Source organism: Vitis vinifera, chromosome 8, assembly GCF_030704535.1.
Source record: "Vitis vinifera cultivar Pinot Noir 40024 chromosome 8, ASM3070453v1".
NCBI lineage: Eukaryota > Viridiplantae > Streptophyta > Magnoliopsida > Vitales > Vitaceae > Vitis > Vitis vinifera.
In genome coordinates, this window is record NC_081812.1 from 3,005,607 (window position 1) to 3,023,053 (window position 17,447).

The following is a 17,447-nucleotide window of genomic DNA, read 5'->3' on the forward strand; positions in this document are numbered from 1 at the left end:
TCAATGTGCTTTTTTCTATCATAATGAGTTGGATTGTCAACAATGCTAATTGTTGACTTGTCACAATTTAATAGCATGGGATTCTCACTTTGTAGTTTCAATTTGTTCATCAACCCTTGCAACCACATGAGTTAACATATACCTTATGCTAAAGATCTAAACTTTGCCTTGGCACTACTTTGTAACAACAGATTGCTTCTTATACCTCCAAGTTACCAGCTAGCCAACACAAATGTGCAATAACCCGATGTTGATCTTCTATTACTTAAGCATATGTAAAGGATTCAATAATCCTCTAGTCATTTCTTCAAAAGAATAATCCCTTCCTGGGTGCACCCTTGAGATATATGAGAATTCAATGGACATCTTCCAGGTGTTCTTCATATGGTTCATGCATGAATTGGCTTACACACTAATAGCGTAGGCAATGTCAGGTGTTGTGTGTGACAGGTAGATTAGACATCCGACCAGCCTTTGGCATCTTCCCTTGTCAACAGTAACCTCTTCTTGCACCTACCCAATCTTATGATTTGCCTTGATTGGAGTATATGTTGGTTTTACTTCCAAGGAAACCAGTTTCCTTGCGTCAAGGGTATACCTCCTCTGAGATGTCAAGATGCCCTTCTTTGATCTTGCAATAGTGACAAAGGCATGATTGGAGGGCAAGAGATTACATAGCACATGTATTTCAAGATAGGATGAGATGTACAAGTTTGCTTTACTTTTCTTAAAGCAATAGGAAGGTCTAAATTCTAAGATTGGATCAGACTACCCGAGTCTTGTGAGGGAATTGGGCTTGAGATAGGATGTTGTTCAAGAATGGTGCTCAGTTCTGGTGGTTGATCATGCCTTAAATAGTGTGGATTTCTTCATTCCATGCATTCAAAAACTCATTAGAGCAACTATGTTCAGGCACAATAGGATCGGCTGGACCTGGAAGAGTGACATTTTGAGGGCTTGGCAAAGGTGCTGAACTGGAAGGGACAGAACTGGGTGTAGATATGGGCAATGAGGACAACAATGAGATCCTCACTACATAAGCTTTATTGTGAATTATGTTCCCTTCTGTGAAAATACCCATGATTAGTGGGCTGATGTCAAACCAGGTTTCACCAACCAGGTGTCAAGTATTAGCCAGCTTGATAAGCATCATGGGCCCCTTATGTATGAGTTTAAGCTTAGATGAGAAGTAGTTTAACTTTTTAAGGAAATTGGTAGTTTAACATGATGAAATCATAGTTTTACTTTGTACCTCTCTATTCTTTAATTTCTCAATTTCTTGAACCAACATGTGAGGAAAAGCTGCATATGATGTGAAGTTTTTTAAGTGTTAGACAAGCTGATTAACTTAGCTGATCCATTCCCTACAAAATAAGCTTAGGGTGGGATTGGATTTGTTGAAAACTCGAGGCTGTTGAAGTTCCATCTGCTTAGATTTGAAGATAATAGATTTCCAATTCCTAGAAAATATTAAAAAGAGAATTTACCCCTTTGATATTCAAGCCTGATTTTATTCCTCTAAAACATGATAGGTGATGATGTTGTTTGTCTATGGAGTGAACAGCTGGTTGAACTGGATCACATAAACAGGATCACAGGTCTGATGAAACTCATAAATGTCTTCACTGTTATAGGTCCTAGCATCAGGACATGAATCCCTGATAAAACTTGGGATGAAATCAAAAAGGATCTGAATTTTAATGGCTCATGTCAAACCTTTTCTTTTGTAGTATCCACTTATTAGTTAAAGCTTTTTGGGTCCTCAAGACTCCTAAAATTTCCTCTAACATGAGTTTCAGAAACAATCCCTTTTATTGAAACGAAATTTCCCTTTTCCCATCAGATCTGATACTGGACAGTGTGATTATTTTTCCTCATGCTAATGAAACCTATCTAATAATTAGCTTTTTGTGTAATCCCTTGCTGCTATATGAAGCATCAACCATGCTCATCCTTGTGAAACTAAAAGAGAGTTGCACAAGTAATTTCAGGCTTCTTGGTCACAAAGTTGGGAGGCATGGCTGAAGTCTCTTTCTTAAGCCCTGCATGATAAACACATCATTTAGATGGTTTGTTTTTAATTTCTGATCTCGTGAGCTTTTTCAACATTCTGTCAAGAATAAAAAAGCCTGAACTCAAAGAAACTGTGACTAGAAGCAACCAAAATACCCTTTTACATTGCCTTCCTTGCAATTAGAAAACATGATAATTTTTCATAATGGATTACTTTCTGAAGAAAAGCCAATGATAAGAATATCTGTAGAACAATTTCAGAGCAGTTTGGCAATCATTAGACATGAAGGATAATGGTTTTCTTTTGTACGATTCTTATGTTTCAGAAGTTAACAGATATTTTTTCCCAATATTTTTTAGTTTTGACCTTCTCATGTTGGGCTTCTCACTGGTTGATTTTAATTATCTCTACCTCTGTTCATGCATTATCATGCATCCTAATTGTATTGATTTTAAAATTTCTATTTCAATTTTATTTTAACACAGAAAGATGGAAGATTAAATCTGTTGAGTAACATTTGTGCTCAGTTTTATGTGGCAAAAGAAAATATTTTACTAGATTGTGTCATGCAGGACTGAGGGATTCTCTTTTCAAATAGGGCCTATCCTAGTCGTTGATGAGCCTTTTACGGTAAACTATCTAAAGCTGAATTGTCTTAGATTGTATGAAAATTTGCTTAATATATAAGGACCCTTTTGGCTTTTGCAGATCGACAGTGGGTTGATGACTCCAACCATGAAAATCCGAAGGGACAGAGTAGCAGCTCTATACCAGGAGCAAATAGCCCATCTCTACAACTAAGACTCTTCTATGTAGCATTGGAATCAGAATAATGGGATGCATCAAAGAGGCACAGGCCAAGGCCAATTTGCTTAAATAAACAAACAAAAAGGTAAATAAATTTGTCTTGAATGTAACAATGACTTTCTGTAAAAATTCAGTATCACTAGAGCTCTTGGCCAAACACTCTTCTTCTATGTAGCATTGGAATCAGAATAATGGGATGCATCAAAGAGGCACAGGGCAAGGCCAAGTAACAATGACTTCTGTAGAAATTCAAAAGAGCCCTCGGCCAAATAATGCCCCATTTTCCAATTAAATTTAATTTCCTTTATATAATTTGGCATCGAGTGAAAGTATGATAGAAGAAATCCCTCTCTTTTTTTGTTTATTTTGGTAATATTTACAAACATTTGATTAACTAATCAATAATGAAATATAGAACTTATAAAAATATGAAAATATGCACACTTTATTAATTCAAGCTGGTAAGTCTTATGTTATGTTCAAATATTGCTAATATAAAATTTTCACTCTTATAAAATAAATTGGTCAATTAACTAAAAATTATTTTAGAAATTCACTATATTGGTGAACCTGGTTAGCTTAAACCGCTGGGTGGTTTAGCAATGAAGAAAATATCATGCTAAGAATATGTTATGGACTGAACTTGTTCCTGCTAGATCATTTTGAAAACGGCTGAGCAATTTTTCCTTCAACATGGAGAGTTATGGTGCTTTTGGCTGCAAGGCAAACACGACCTTCTACCTAAAATCCACACCCCATAGGGGAAATACTACACACATTTCATGTCAATGGTTAACCCTTGTCTTTCTTAAAGGAACAATAGGAAAATAAGACCAAAATAACAATGTAATTTGATCGTAAACCTGCTGCATTATTGAATTTTTCATTTGCATCTTTAATGGGGTTACAAAATAAGCTAAAAAAAGTGTCAATTTATTATTACCTACCAAGAACCCATTTGAAAATGATTTTTATTAAGGTATCCACCAAGTAGCCCAATTGGTTAAGGCAAACACTAGGAAATGTGGTCTCAATAAGTGGCACATAGTCCTAGGTTTTGAATCCTACCATTGGTGATACCCTAAATTTATCTGATGATGGTTGTTACGGACGGTCAATACCTCAAGGTTTGGGTCCCCATTGAGTGTTGAGCTTGGTTATGGAAGGTTTCTTAGTTATCACCCAAAAAAAAAAGAAAAAAAAGAAAAAGAAATTCTTATTAAGGTGCTTTTATTCATAACATTTTTATTAACAATGCTTCCATTAAAAATGATTTTAAAAATAATCACTCCTGTGTTTTTTCCCTTACACATACATAAACTAAATCTTGAAGAAAAAAAAAAAAGGAAATGTAATAAGTAGAAAGAATGAACATATATATACACATATATGCATGTGTATATGTGTGTGTATGTTTTATAGGATCTATTTTCCTTTCCTAGTTTAATATATGAGGAAATGCCCTTCCTCTACAGTTTTGTTCTACACATTTGAAACAAATAATTTTTCAAGGAGTGGACATTACAAAGATTACATGGATGAGTTGATAAACAAAATTAGCCTTGGAAGATTCTCAAGAGCCAAAGTGAAAACTGCACCAAGTGCAAATATGAAAATGATTGCTATAAATATCTTTCCAATGTACACAAAACTGATTACCGGCTGTGATGACACTGCACTTTCCGATGGATGTGACCCACCTAAGCTCTGCAAAGTTAACAACAAAGCATAGAATCACAAATGATCCCAATCAAACAAATGCCCACAAGGGCCAGAACTATAAATCCAATAATCTCCCACATATTAACCAGAGTATCTGCAGAAACATAAGAACTCAATTCATTGGAACTGGTGACTTTGAACTAAATCTATGGTTAGGGTTAGCAAGTCATGACCTACAAAAAACATGGTGAAAAATTAACTACTCATTGTCATATGGGATCTGTGTTGTACAAGACAGGTTCACATGAATAGACCATGCAACATGCATAGATATGAAATTCTCATGACGGCTCTAGAAAACCTAACTAAATTCTCATGGCAAGTGAACCCACTTCCATATCCATATAGGTGAGAACTATTGCAGCCAGACACACCACTTCATGAGAGATATGAAATTCGTCAGGTGTAAATTCTCAACCTTCTTCTCAATTTCTGTTAAAATAATCATCATGTTCAGTTTTCTTAAGGGCATGGGTTCATTTCCCTTGTTTTTTTTTTATAAGTAAAGAGAAGTATATTAAAATGAAAGAGGAAACACCAAACTAGTGTCCTCTAGGTATACAAAGGGTATACAAAAGCAGCCCCTCGAATCTAAACCAAGGAAGCGAGCCAAAACCCCTACCTATAACAAAAACCGAGCCACTCAATAAAGCTAACCAGAGACCGCAGGCTCAAAACTATAAACATCCTCACCCATGACCACAAATTACATACAAAAGAATGTTTCAACCTTTGGATTGACAACACCTCGTTCCCAAAAGCCAACGAATTTCTTTCCTTCCAAACTGACCAAAATATACATAAGGGGGCCATTTGCCACGCCTTTTTACGGATTTTCCCCACAAACGCTCCATGCCACCCCAGGAGAGTTTCCTTAACTGTACCAGAGAGAACCCACTCCACACCAAAGAGAGAAAAAAGAAGATTCCACAATGTCCTCGTCATAACACAATGGAGTAAAAGATGATCCACCGTTTCTGCTTCAGCAAGACAAAGAAAACACCTATTTGCCAAAGAATAACCCCTCCTCTGAAGTTGGTCTAGAGTTAAGATTTTGCCCCAAGATGCTTCCCACGCGAAAAAAGCTACCTTTGGCGGCACACTCGCTTTCCAAATACCAATATAAGGGAACATAGCTGAACCACCAGGCTCCAAAATAGAGTAGAGCGACTTGACTGAGAAAACACCACTTTTAGATGTTGTCCACACCATCTTATCCTCGTTCTCCCTTTGCACCCTAAAAGCTTGGATTTTAAGCATAAACTGTTCCATCATCTCAATTTCCCAATCATTAAGCGCCCTTGAGAACAAAGGGGTCCAACCATCCCCTACACCATCTGGGTTCCACACATCCGATACCCACGCGTCTTTAGCCTGAGAAATGGCAAAAAGAGAGGGGAAGGATTCGTAGAGAGGCTCATCTCCACACCACTTATCCTTCCAGAATCTCACTCTCCGACCATTGCCCACACGGAAGGCTAAACTGCTATACATACCCAACCACTCCTTTCTAATAGCTTTCCAAAGCCCTACACCATGCCTCCCTCTTTCGGCCCGAGTACACCAACCCCCCTCCTCTACACCATATTTGTGACTGATCACTTTCTTCCACAGCACCTCTCTTTCAATGGCAAAACGCCAATTCCACTTACCTAAGAGAGCTTTATTCATCAACGCTAAGTGTCTTACCCCCAAACCACCTTTCTTCCTTTCCAAGCAAACCAAATTCCACCTAACCAGATGAGGCCTCTGATCAAGAGCACCTCCCCCCCACAGGAAGTCCCTCTGAATCTTCTCCAACCGCATCCTTACTACCATTCTCCTCATTTCTTTTTTTCAAAGCATCCACCAAAGTCATCTTTGAGCTCCCAAAATCAAGGAAAATTGCCTCCATCTGAAATTATTGATTCAAAATGTTATGATTCTGGTGTATGTTTATGTCTAAATTTAGTTTTATTTTAGCTCTAGTTATGGAAATCTGTGAGGTTTCTGAGCTGCTTACCCTCGGAATATTCCTTCTCCAATGCAATAAAGTCCAATTCCATCCTAGACCAAGGTGCATACATTTGCTTGGAAGATTTCTAAAAGATACTGCAGCCCCAGCAAGAATGAACTCAAAACCACTCAAATCTGTTTCATTTCATCTAAGCAGAGATCCAGTTCATAACATCGTACTCCTCCTTGTGTACAAGAAAATGAACTAAACTCTGGTTTAGAATCACTGGTGCCTCTCAAGTAATTAAGTGCTTTGTATATGGTAGTCATCTAGTTCTTTGAGTTTCAAAACTGAATTTCCCAACCACGTGAGCAAAATTAGGTTTGGTGCAGCTCAGAATGAATGGTGCACTGCCAATGATAAGTCTACACTTGAAGTGTGAAATACCATATGCATCATATGATGCAGATACTGATCTGCAATTGAAGTGTTCTCAAAAAACAATTTTACATAAATTTCTTATTAGATCGTCAATCCAACACATGTTTGTAATAAAATTACACTTGCTCCCCACGTTCTTCATATCAAATTAGAAACTAAAAGAATTTTGGTTCCATTTTTATTATTACAAGAAATCAGCCCTTCTATTTTTCTTGCTTCCCCACATGATTTGATGATCTAAGATCCTATAAATGTCTTGCCTAAACTGCTTTCAAATAATCAGGCGGCGTGCTCACATGAAACAGAAGATGAATTCTCAGTCAATTCAGGAGCTTCCACCTATTTGCCACTGCACCAATTTTCTTCATTACTTCAAAGGGACCATCATATTTAAGGATCAAGCCCCTTGTACTCGTTTTTTTGCTGATCTTCTTCCAAATTTGCAGCAAAAATTTCAGCAAGACTCTAACCCACTTGAAACTCTAAAGGCCTCCTTTTAGTGGGGTGTGGTTTGTTAGCACTTGACATGGTTGACATGACATCAAGGCCTTATGTGGTGGCACCTTGCACCCATGAGTGCCTATGACATGTGGAGCAACATGCCATGGGTGAGACATGGTCACAACCAACACTAAGGATCATGTCAGGGAGTGATGTCATGAGTTCAAGGCAATGGCCTGGTACTTGACAAAAATTTAAATGCGGGATTTATGGAAGCTAATTTTCCTTAAAGGAGATGCCTTGAGAAGGGTTTCCAAGTAGAAAAATAATTTTCTGGGTTTTCTTTAACTTTAGAAAATTCATGATACCTGAGGAAACACCTATGATATCTCCTTTTGGCATTTTAGGAATGGATTGGCTCACTTGATGATGGTGGCGCGGGATATACCATACCAAGAGCAGGAAACATGAGGGCCTCGAACATGAGAAAGGTGTGATAGTGTGCCTTGCTAGCAAGCACACATGGGTGCAATGCCATTCATTTGGTGAACCCATGAGCAATATGACATGAGACATAGCCATGACACATGGTATGAGCTAATCATGCCTCGGGTGGAAGGATCTAGCAAGGTTGGCACACATGGACCAACAATGCAACGAACATAGGCTAATAAAAAGAGGGCTTAGCACACCAAAGCAAATGTTGCACAAGCATGTGGACCAAGAGAGGGCTGTTTATACACACAACAATGGGTTGGATGACACTCCTAGATCAACAACATGCAACAGTTAGCATTAGAGAGAGCCAAAGCAAGGGCTGACAAGGCATGACATATGGAGGCACAAGGGTGTGGCACCTTGGCATTGGGAAAAGCCCAAGCAAGGACCTATTGACACAACAAGAGCATGACACCTAGTGGGCTAAAATGGGCTAGATACATGGCACATGCCAAGAAAATCTCTACAACAAAGGAGCAAATAGCATGAAAGGAGTACGACTAAGTCCCTATGAACCTATGAAGATGGGATGGCGATTGAGATGTTTCTCTTTGGAACAAGTGGAAGATTAGAGGTGCTTATGCATGGCAAATGTTCGATGCCTTTGAAAGAGTCCACAAGACAGGTAGCAATGGTTGAAGCATTTGATTTCAAATTTGAAAGAATCCACTTCCTAGATGAAAGAGAGTTGGTTGAATGGTCTCTATCACATCTATAGTATTTGGATGCCTATAAATAGTGTGATTCGCCAAGCATTCGTTGCTAAAACTCATCAAAGAGTGTTGTGGGAATCTTATTCAAAGAAGTATTGACTGTTTCTTGTAATCTCTATAGAGTAATACAAGTTGGGATGTTTCCTTACAATCGTTTGTGCTATGTACTTTTCTCTTGATGCATCTTGTATTAGTTGGAAAAGGTTGGCTTAGAGGGCTTCTAAACATCGCACAAACACAGAAACTTTGAAGGGAAAACTTTATACTTATGATAGTTGGTATTAAAGTCTCATTCCTCTACCACAATGGTTGGTGGAACTATCATAAAGACACTACAACAATGGGTTACTTACATTGAGGCTTATGTTGGTGAAGGCTTTAATTATGCTAACATCAATCTCTCTGTAGAGTGGATGAGGACTTCAATGAACTTGAAGTTTAGAGGAAGTTATTGGAGGGGCATGATAAGTTTGTTAAGGCAAGTGTTGCTAAGCTCATGGTTGGTGTCAAGGCTACAATGGAAGAGTTCAAAGCTAAGATACAGTTGCTTTAAGAGGTCACATTGCTGAAACCAGCTATCATCCAAGGCAGATCAAGTGTTATAGAAGTAGCCTCAACAAAGCTTCTAGGCCTCCACTTCAAGCCCTTTAGCAAGGTATGTATCGTGAAGGACTTGCAGAACTTCTTATGGGTTATGGAACAATACTTCATTACTATTAGTATGCCCCAAAATGAGCAAGTTACTATCACCATAAAGTACCTGTTGAGAGATGCAAAGCTATGATGGCACGCTAGAACAAGTGATGATGATGCTAAATAGGGAATGCCCCAAATCACGACATGAGAGACCCTAAAGAGAGAACTAAAGGATCAATCACTTCCAACAAACACGGCTTGGATGGCCAAAGAGTCTCTAAAGAAACTCAAGAAGATCATATCTATCGAAGACTATGTCAAGGAGTCCAATTCTCTAATCTTTGAAATCAAAGATATGTAAGAGGTGGAAAAGTTGTTCAACTTCATGTCTAGCCTGCAAGGATGGACTTAGACTAGGTCGAGGCCCTAAGGAGTAAGGGATATGCTTGCAGCCATGGCGGCAGCAGCAAGTTGTCTTATTGATTACAAACTAAGCACCTCTTCTTCCTTGAGTCACAAGGAAAAGGGGCAGCAGCAACAAAAGCGAAAGGAAGAATCTAAATGTTCTAATAAGAATAGGGGAAATAAAGGCAAAAAAATAGACGAGTCTCGAGCCAAAGTGGTGGAGAAGTCCACAAAGGTGCAAGTGAAGAACGTCTCAAGATGCTTCATCTGCAATGGTTCACATTAGGCCAAGGATTGTCACAAGGAGAAACTAAATGCTTTCATTGCTTTTGCAAACAAAGAGGGTTGACAATGAACCAAAGGCACCAAGTTGGGTGAATCCCTCTATAACTCCTACACACCATTTAGGCTAAACCAATGGCTCATAAGGGGCTGGTGCATGTCGAATTGTTGGTGATTGTCAAAAACTTGTGGCCATGGTTGACAATGGGACACCCCACAATTTTGCTGTCATTAAAGAGGCAACTAGGCTAGGTTTGAAGATAAGTAGGGGCAACAACAAGATGAAAGTAGTGAATAACCAAGCATAAGAGATTAACGACATGTCAAAGACGTACCAACTTAAGGGATTAGAGAGGCATAGTAAACTTAGTCAACCACCTTCAAGCGAAGTCATACTTGACAATCCCCAACTAAATTGTTTTGAACTCCTCCATCATAGCCTTGACATCTACCACAAGCCTAGCAACCCTTTCCTCAACAAACTTGTGATGCCCCTCCAAAAACTTCCTCTCAACTTCATGTTTGTTGAAGGTCCCATCAACTGTTGCAAAGAGAGTGGCGTCAACATCATAAGAGCCTTCCTCAACAAATGCCTTAATGCGAGTAACCCAACCTTGTAGTGCCTCTATGGCACTTCCACTAGCCATCATCATAGAGGAATAAGGTTCTAATACCAACTATCACATATATGAAGTTCCCCCTTAAAAGTTTTTGTGTTTATGCAACACTTGAAAGCCCTCTAAGTCAACTATTTCCAACCAACACAAAATGCACCAAGAGAAAAGCACACAACACATACAATTACAAGGAAACACTGGAACTTGTATCACTCTATAAAGATATACGATAAAGAGTTAAGGCTTTTCTGAATAAGACTCACATAACATTCTTTGTTGAGTTCATGCAAAGAATGTCTAGCAAAGCACACTATTTATAGGCATCCAAACCCCACCCACATGACATAGACCAACTAAACAACTCTCTCTCATCTCCCGTGTGGACACTTTCAAGTTTGAAATTAAATGTTTTAGTCATTGCCACCTGTTTTATGGACTCTTTCAAAGATTTCAACCATTTGCCACTTGTCTAGCTACATGTATTGATTGCCTCTATTCTTGCCACTTGTTCCCAAGCTCAATAGCTCAGTCACTTGCTATGTTACCTTCATAGGAACTTAGTCGCACCCCTTTTATGTCACCTGCACATTTTTTGCAAAGATTTGTTTGGCTCATGTCATGTGTTTAGCACATCTCAACCTAGTGAGTATCATGCTCTTGTTATGCAAGAAACCCCTTATGCCTCCATATGTCATGTCTTAGTGTCAAACATTTCTTGGACTCTCCCTAGTGTCAAGTATTGCATGCTATTGAGCCCAAGGGTTTCATCTAACCCATTAATGTGTATCTAGGCATCCCATGAGTACCAAGCTCTCTCTTGGCCTACATGCTTATGCAACATTGCCTTGATATGCTAAACCCTCTTCTTAGCCCATAGCCTATGTTTATTACATTATTGGTATATGTGTGTCAACCTTGTTAGATCCTTCCATCCAAGGCATGCATAGCCTATACTGTGTGTCACAGTCGCATTTCATGTCCTTACATCAATGGACTGCACCACACTCATGACATTATGTCCATGCGTGCGTGCTAATAAAACTCACCATTACACATTGCTCACGCTCAAGGCCCTCACGTCAATCTCTTGGTCTAGCATAGCTTGTGCCACCATCACCACCTTCGAGTGAGCCACCTCCTCCCTAAAAGGCATTTTAAACTATTCCCCAAGTGCCAAGAAGAGATATCTCATGTCTTCTATTTTGTAACTTTGGCTTATTGTGGTGGTGGTTGTTGGTAGCTATATACATTTTGTATAGCTTGGGCTGCTATTTTGGTGGCCCTTTCTAATATATTTTTCTTTTTATCTATCAAAAAAAAAAAAAAAAGTGTCTAGAAGAGATATCATAGATGTTTCCACATTCATAATAAACGTTCTAAAATTAAAGAAAATTCATAAGATTATTTTGCCCCTTGGAAACCCCTTCTCAAGTCATTCCTTTTAAAGGAAAAATATCAACTTTGTCAAGAAATTATCATTCACAAAATGATGCAAGAAAACTTTCCTTCTTTTCTTTTCGTAGGTGTGTGATCCCTTATTTTCCAAGACATAAGCAAATAATCTTTCTCCAACAAGAGGAGGCTTTTCAAACAATACCTTCCCAAGAGGGCTTCCCAAGTAGATAAAAATGCCTCCAACATGTGATGACTGTGTGCATTATAATAGGATAAGTCATTTCCAAATTGATCATATGCATGTGAAAACCACCATATTCCATTACAAGTTCACTAAGCTTAGGTGTGTTCCTCGACAAATGCTATAAATTGTTTTGATTTCTATTTAGTGTGGAACAATGGCCTTTCCTTGCTCTTGAACGACTACCCAAGGGAATAAAGGTAAACAAGGAATTGAACTTCTTGTAATTTAACAACATAACAACTACAAATACAATGTATGATCTTAACAACAAACTGAAATTGTTCATAGTAAGAGGAAACCTTAGAATCAATAAACAATGAAATACAAGAAAAGCATAAAGAATCTCTAGTTCAGGGCGTTTACGCAAAGTTCTTCATGAAACAATCTCTGGTTCTCAAGGAGCCTTTGTTGAAGGGAGACACATTCTAGATGCTGTGTTGATAGCCAATGAAGTGGTGGATGAGAGAAGAAGGTCAGGGAAGGAAGGAATTGTTTTCAAAATCGATTTTGAGAAGGCCTATGATCATGTGGATTGGGGCTTCTTAGATCATGTGCTTCAAAGGAAGGGGTTCAGCTAGAAATGGAGATCGTGGATAAGGGGTTGTTTGTCTTCTTCTAGTTTTGCAATCCTAGTTAATGGGAATGCAAAGGGTTGGGTTAAGGCTTCTAGAGGTTTGAGACAAGGAGACCCTCTCTCTCCTTTCCTTTTTACTTTAGTGGCAGATGTTCTAAGTAGGATGTTGTTCAGAGCAGAGGAAATTGGGCTTACTGAGGGTTTTTCTGTGGGGAGGGATAGGACAAGAGTGTCTTTGTTACAGTTTGCAGATGACACTATCTTTTTCTCTAAAGTCTCTCTGGAACATCTTCAAAACCTCAAGATTATCCTTTTGGTTTTCGGGCAAGTTTCTGGTTTAAAAATAAACTTAGAGAAAAGCACCATTTCAGGTATTAACACTAGGCAGGAGCTATTGTCTAGTCTGGCCTCGGTTTTTTATTGTAGAGTGTCTGAATGGCCTTTATCTTATTTAGGTCTTCCTTTGGGAGGGAACCCAAAGACAATAAGCTTTTAAGACCCGGTGGTTGAGAGAATTTCGAGAAGATTGGATGGTTGGAAAAAGGCCTATTTGTCTTTGGGAGGGAGGATTACGTTAATTCAGTCTTGTTTGTCTCACATCCCTAGTTACTTCCTCTCCCTCTTTAAAATCCCAGCTTCAATTGCTTCAAAGATTGAGAAGATGCAAAGGAATTTTCTATGGTCTGGGGCAGGGGAAGGGAAGAAAGATCATCTTGTCAGATGGGAGGTTGTTAGCAGACCAAAGGAGTTGGGAGGTTTGGGTTTTGGGAAGATTTCTTTGAGAAATACTGCTCTCTTAGGGAAATGGCTTTGGAGGTTCCCTAGAGAAAGGAGTGGTCTTTGGCATAAGGTTATAGTGAGTATATATGGGACACATCCTAATGGATGGGACGCCAACATGGTGGTTAGATGGTCACACAGATGTCCTTAGAAGGCTATTGCTCAAGTTTTCCAGGAATTTTCCCCTTTTGTTAGCCTAGTGGTGGGCAATGGGGAGAGAATTCGGTTCTGGGAAGATCTTTGGTAGGGTAACCAATCTTTGTGCTCACAATTTGCTGATCTTTATAGAGTTATTTCTGTGAAAAACCTCACTGTTTCAAATGTCCTTGGCAATTCCTTTCCATTGGCTTGGAATTTAAATTTTCGTCGCAATCTTACCGATTCAGAAATTGATCTCCTTCAGAGATTAATGTCCTCCCTCAGTTCAGTGCGTTTCTCTCCTTCTCTGGCAGATTCTAGAGCGTGGTCTTTGTCTTCATCAGGCTTGTTTTCAGTGAAATTTTTTTTCTTGGCCTTGTCAAAAGTCTCTAATCCTATTTTGTTCCTTCCGGCCAAGTTTTTGTGGAGTTCAAAAGTCCCTTCAAAGGTTAAGGCCCTCGCTTGGATAGTAGCTCATGGGAAGGTGAACACCAATGATAAGTTGCAATTGAGAAGACCCTACAAGTCCCTCTGTCCTCAATGGTGCATTCTTTGCAAAGGAAATGGAGAGTCGATTGATCACCTTTTTCTTCATTGTCCTGTTACCATTGGACTCTAGAACAAGTTGTTCAAGCTAGCTGGGTTGGATTGGGTCCCTCCAAGGAGTTTTGAGGATATGTTGGTTATTGCTTTTAAAGGCTTGGGAAACTCTTTAAGAGGCAAGACTCTTTGGCAAGTTGCTTGCCTTACTTTGGTTTGGATAGTGTGGCAAGAGCGAAACAATAGGATTTTTGAGGATAAGGGGAGATCGGAAGAGACATTATGGGATTTGATTTTGTTCTACTCCACTCTTTGGGCTTCTTGTTCTGCAGCTTTTAGAGGAGTTCCTTTAAATGTGTTACAACTCAACTGGAGAGAGGTTTGCGCTTCAAGAGTTTGAGTTTGTGGGGGTTTCTCTTTGTTTTTAGCTATTGTTGGGTGTTTTTTCTGTTGTTCAGATTGTGTAGGAAGGACCTCTCATCCTTCTAGTGGTTTCTTTTGTTTCTTTTTTCTTTTCTTTCTCCTGTATCTTTCCTTCTATTAATATATTTCTCTTTGTTTCTGATAAAAATAAATAAATAAATAAATAAAAGAATTTTGAATTGAGTAACAGATTTACATAGAGCTTTTGCTCAAAAGGAGACCTACTCATGGAAGACAATAATTGAGATATGTATTTGGTAGCAAAGATGGTGACGACATGAAATTCCAATCGTTTATGTGTTGGAGAGACTATTTCTTATTTTGTACCACAGCAATCTATAACAAAGTACATGCTGAAACAAGTGAAACCAAAGGGCAGCATTTGAGTGCTGTTGAAGGCACATGCAAACAGTTTCTTTTGATGAGAGAAAAAAAAACCAAAGAGTGCTGCTCTTTGGTTTCACAAAAAGGGCAGCATTTAAGTGCTGTTGAAGGCACATGCAAACATATGATCAAAACGGGTTATGTTTGCTAGAAAATTATTTGTCCTTTCATAATCCATGACTACTTAACAGGAGGATACAAAGATTAACCAAAAATTGAAAACTTTCACTGCCATAATCTAACCCAGGTTTCAAAGCCAATTTAATTAATGTCACTATATGACAACCAGTAATAGAAAAAGCAAAATCACAAGAAGTTATATAATTGATGTTAGTTTTGAATAGTGTGGTTATGAATAGACTTTCTTGAAACTAAAAGATAAAATACAATAAATTAAAAAATTCAGACCAAAGCTAAGGTGTGGCTACAAGCCTATGGTTCCCTATTCTCTTGAGGCTATTTGTGTGAGTACTATTTTAATCTTCCCTAAAATAGTAAATGGAAATAGGCTCCAAGTATCCAGGGGAACCAATATCATTGCCACTGGGGTTGTAATTGCCCCCTTCTTGATAAATCCTTAGAAGCCCATGGTTTAAGACTGCAATCAAGGATTTTTTTCTGGATTTAATGTTCAGGGGGTGGTTTGAGTGAAACAGAAACATTGGGTTTTTGCTCTACTTTGTCTCAACTTCAGTGGGGGCAGTTTTAAGAGGCACGGGTTCCACACTATGTTCATGATAGAACTCCTAACTTGCTAGGTTGATTTTCACTTTCTAATTAGCCTATGGATTTAGAAACATTGTCAATTACTCCCCTGTCCACATTTTCTATTGCCAGGATCCTCGTATTTTCATGACGTATATTATGCGAGTTTTTGGAAATACTTGCTGGTTATTTAGCCTCTTTTAATTTCAGCAAGCAGAACAACAATTTTTAGCTGTCATGGTTTTTGAACTCAACAAGCTTTCAACAGGATCCAGTGGCAATCTACCAACATGTTATCCATAGTAATCTAGTGATTCCCTTAAAACACAAAACTAGAATAAGATCAGATTAAAACCATAACATGTATTAAAATATGTTACCTTTGGGATTTTCACTTTTGTCGGTTGAACCCTTTTCTCTTTTCCAACACCTACTTTAAAGGAAACAAAAAGAAAGCAATTGAGATTCAACTTACTCTCTACTTAATCAGTAAATATTGAAAATAGACATATTTCAAACTGATTAAACCCAATCACCTGCAAATTCTACATCAGTAACTGTCTCTAACTTCCATCCATCTCCATAATCTACAAGAACAGCATTTGGGCCAAAACTAACAGGTTCCTCCCCTTCTTTGACTGCTTCAATATGTAAAGCAAGTGGGAGCCCAATATCCAGCTTCTTATTGATCAAATATATTGCAAATCCTGCCTCTGTACCTGCTGCAAATCGCCTTGTTCTTCCTGAACTTTTGCACATAACCTCCACAAACTTTTGCACCAATTAATTTAATCAAAACTAAATCAATTTCAGGTTTTAAAAAATGAAAAATAAAACACCAAAAAATAAAATCATGATAAGAAACAAACCCATTTCCCTCTTTATTGAAAAATTACATACAAGAGTGTGATTGGGCGACCCATCAAACTTCAATGAATTTTTTTATTTAAAGGGGAAAATTTTCTTAATAATAAGTCTTGTACAGCATCTTTACAAGTTGAGAAATAACAAAACCAAGGTCACATTCTTGTTGAAAAATTATCTTAAGGAAGAGGATGAAACTACTCCAGGAAATCAAAAGGGATAGTGGATGAGTTATTTTATACTAGTAGCAAGCATCTCTCTTAGACATCATTCTAACAAATCTTTCCACCCCTCCCTCCGACCCATAAACTGCACCAACTCAAAATCAACAGCAATATATAACAAGATTCTCCAGTAATCACCCCCATTGAACAAGAAAAAATGAGAAGTAGAACACAACGAAGGATGTCCAAACACGCCCTAATTTCCAGTTTTGGTAGGATTTAGTTGTCATATGAATCCATGCAACCAAACAACACTACATATAGAGAGAGAGGGAGAGAAAGAGAGGTTTTTCCTTACAGGAGGAAGAGGCTGGTGTGAAGGAGGAGGAGGTATGGGGTTTGATGGTTGTTCCTCTTCCGCCATGCCAGACATGTATGTCTGCAGTTTCGATTTATGCCCCTTTCTTCTTCTTTCTTCTGCTAATGGGCCTCCAGGCCCAACACTTTTTCGTTTCAAAGGCACTCTCAGCAGAAACAGAGAATGCCGGGCCTGTTTGGAGCATTTTCTGCCTTTTCACATTTTTTTTTTAATAAATTTTTTTATAATATTTTTATTTTTAATTATTTTTCATATTTAAATAATTAAAATATATTCTCAAAAAATACACTATTTCCATCTTTTCAAACACAATTTTATGTCAAAATGTGTTTTATGGAAAATAAT

At 38.2% G+C, this 17,447-nt stretch overlaps 2 protein-coding genes across 3 annotated transcripts in view; one reads left to right on the forward strand and one right to left on the reverse strand.

Annotated features, from left to right (window-relative positions):
* LOC100247941 (probable acyl-activating enzyme 16, chloroplastic) overlaps nt 1-3,133 on the forward strand; it is a 62,371-nt gene extending 59,238 nt beyond the window's left edge. Inside the window, exons 17-18 of the mRNA XM_010654897.3 lie at nt 2,587-2,644; nt 2,723-3,133. Of these exons, the coding sequence (XP_010653199.1) occupies nt 2,587-2,644; nt 2,723-2,815 (151 nt within the window). The 3' untranslated portion in view covers nt 2,816-3,133. The remainder of the gene's footprint in view (nt 1-2,586; nt 2,645-2,722) is intronic.
* A 1,023-nt stretch (nt 3,134-4,156) lies between these two features.
* Nucleotides 4,157-17,274, reverse strand: LOC100242796 (uncharacterized). Of its 2 annotated transcripts, none has more exons than XM_010654901.3 (4): nt 17,082-17,274; nt 16,232-16,466; nt 16,076-16,128; nt 4,157-4,528 (listed from the first exon to the last, which is right to left on the reverse strand). In XM_010654901.3, exons 1-4 carry the CDS (start codon nt 17,154-17,156, stop codon nt 4,352-4,354), a joined length of 540 nt encoding a protein of 179 aa, XP_010653203.1. In that variant the 5' UTR covers nt 17,157-17,274; the 3' UTR covers nt 4,157-4,351. The 2 variants fall into 2 exon arrangements, with proteins under 2 accessions (XP_010653203.1, XP_002263534.2); XM_002263498.4 differs by having other exon boundaries at nt 16,076-16,125; nt 17,082-17,272.
* Between the last annotated feature and the right edge of the window lie 173 nt (nt 17,275-17,447).

What these genes read in the sequence shown, in the direction of transcription:
- LOC100242796 (XM_010654901.3), bottom strand. Translation starts at nt 17,156, where the DNA reads ATGTCTGGCATGGCGGAAGAGGAACAACCATCAAACCCCATACCTCCT. An exon ending in CACACCAGCCTCTTCCTCCT is followed by an intron (nt 16,467 to 17,081) that starts GTAAGGAAAAAC and finishes TTGGTGCAAAAG; the next exon opens with TTTGTGGAGGTTATGTGCAA. An exon ending in CAAAAGTGAAAATCCCAAAG is followed by an intron (nt 4,529 to 16,075) that starts GTAACATATTTT and finishes TTAACTTTGCAG; the next exon opens with AGCTTAGGTGGGTCACATCC.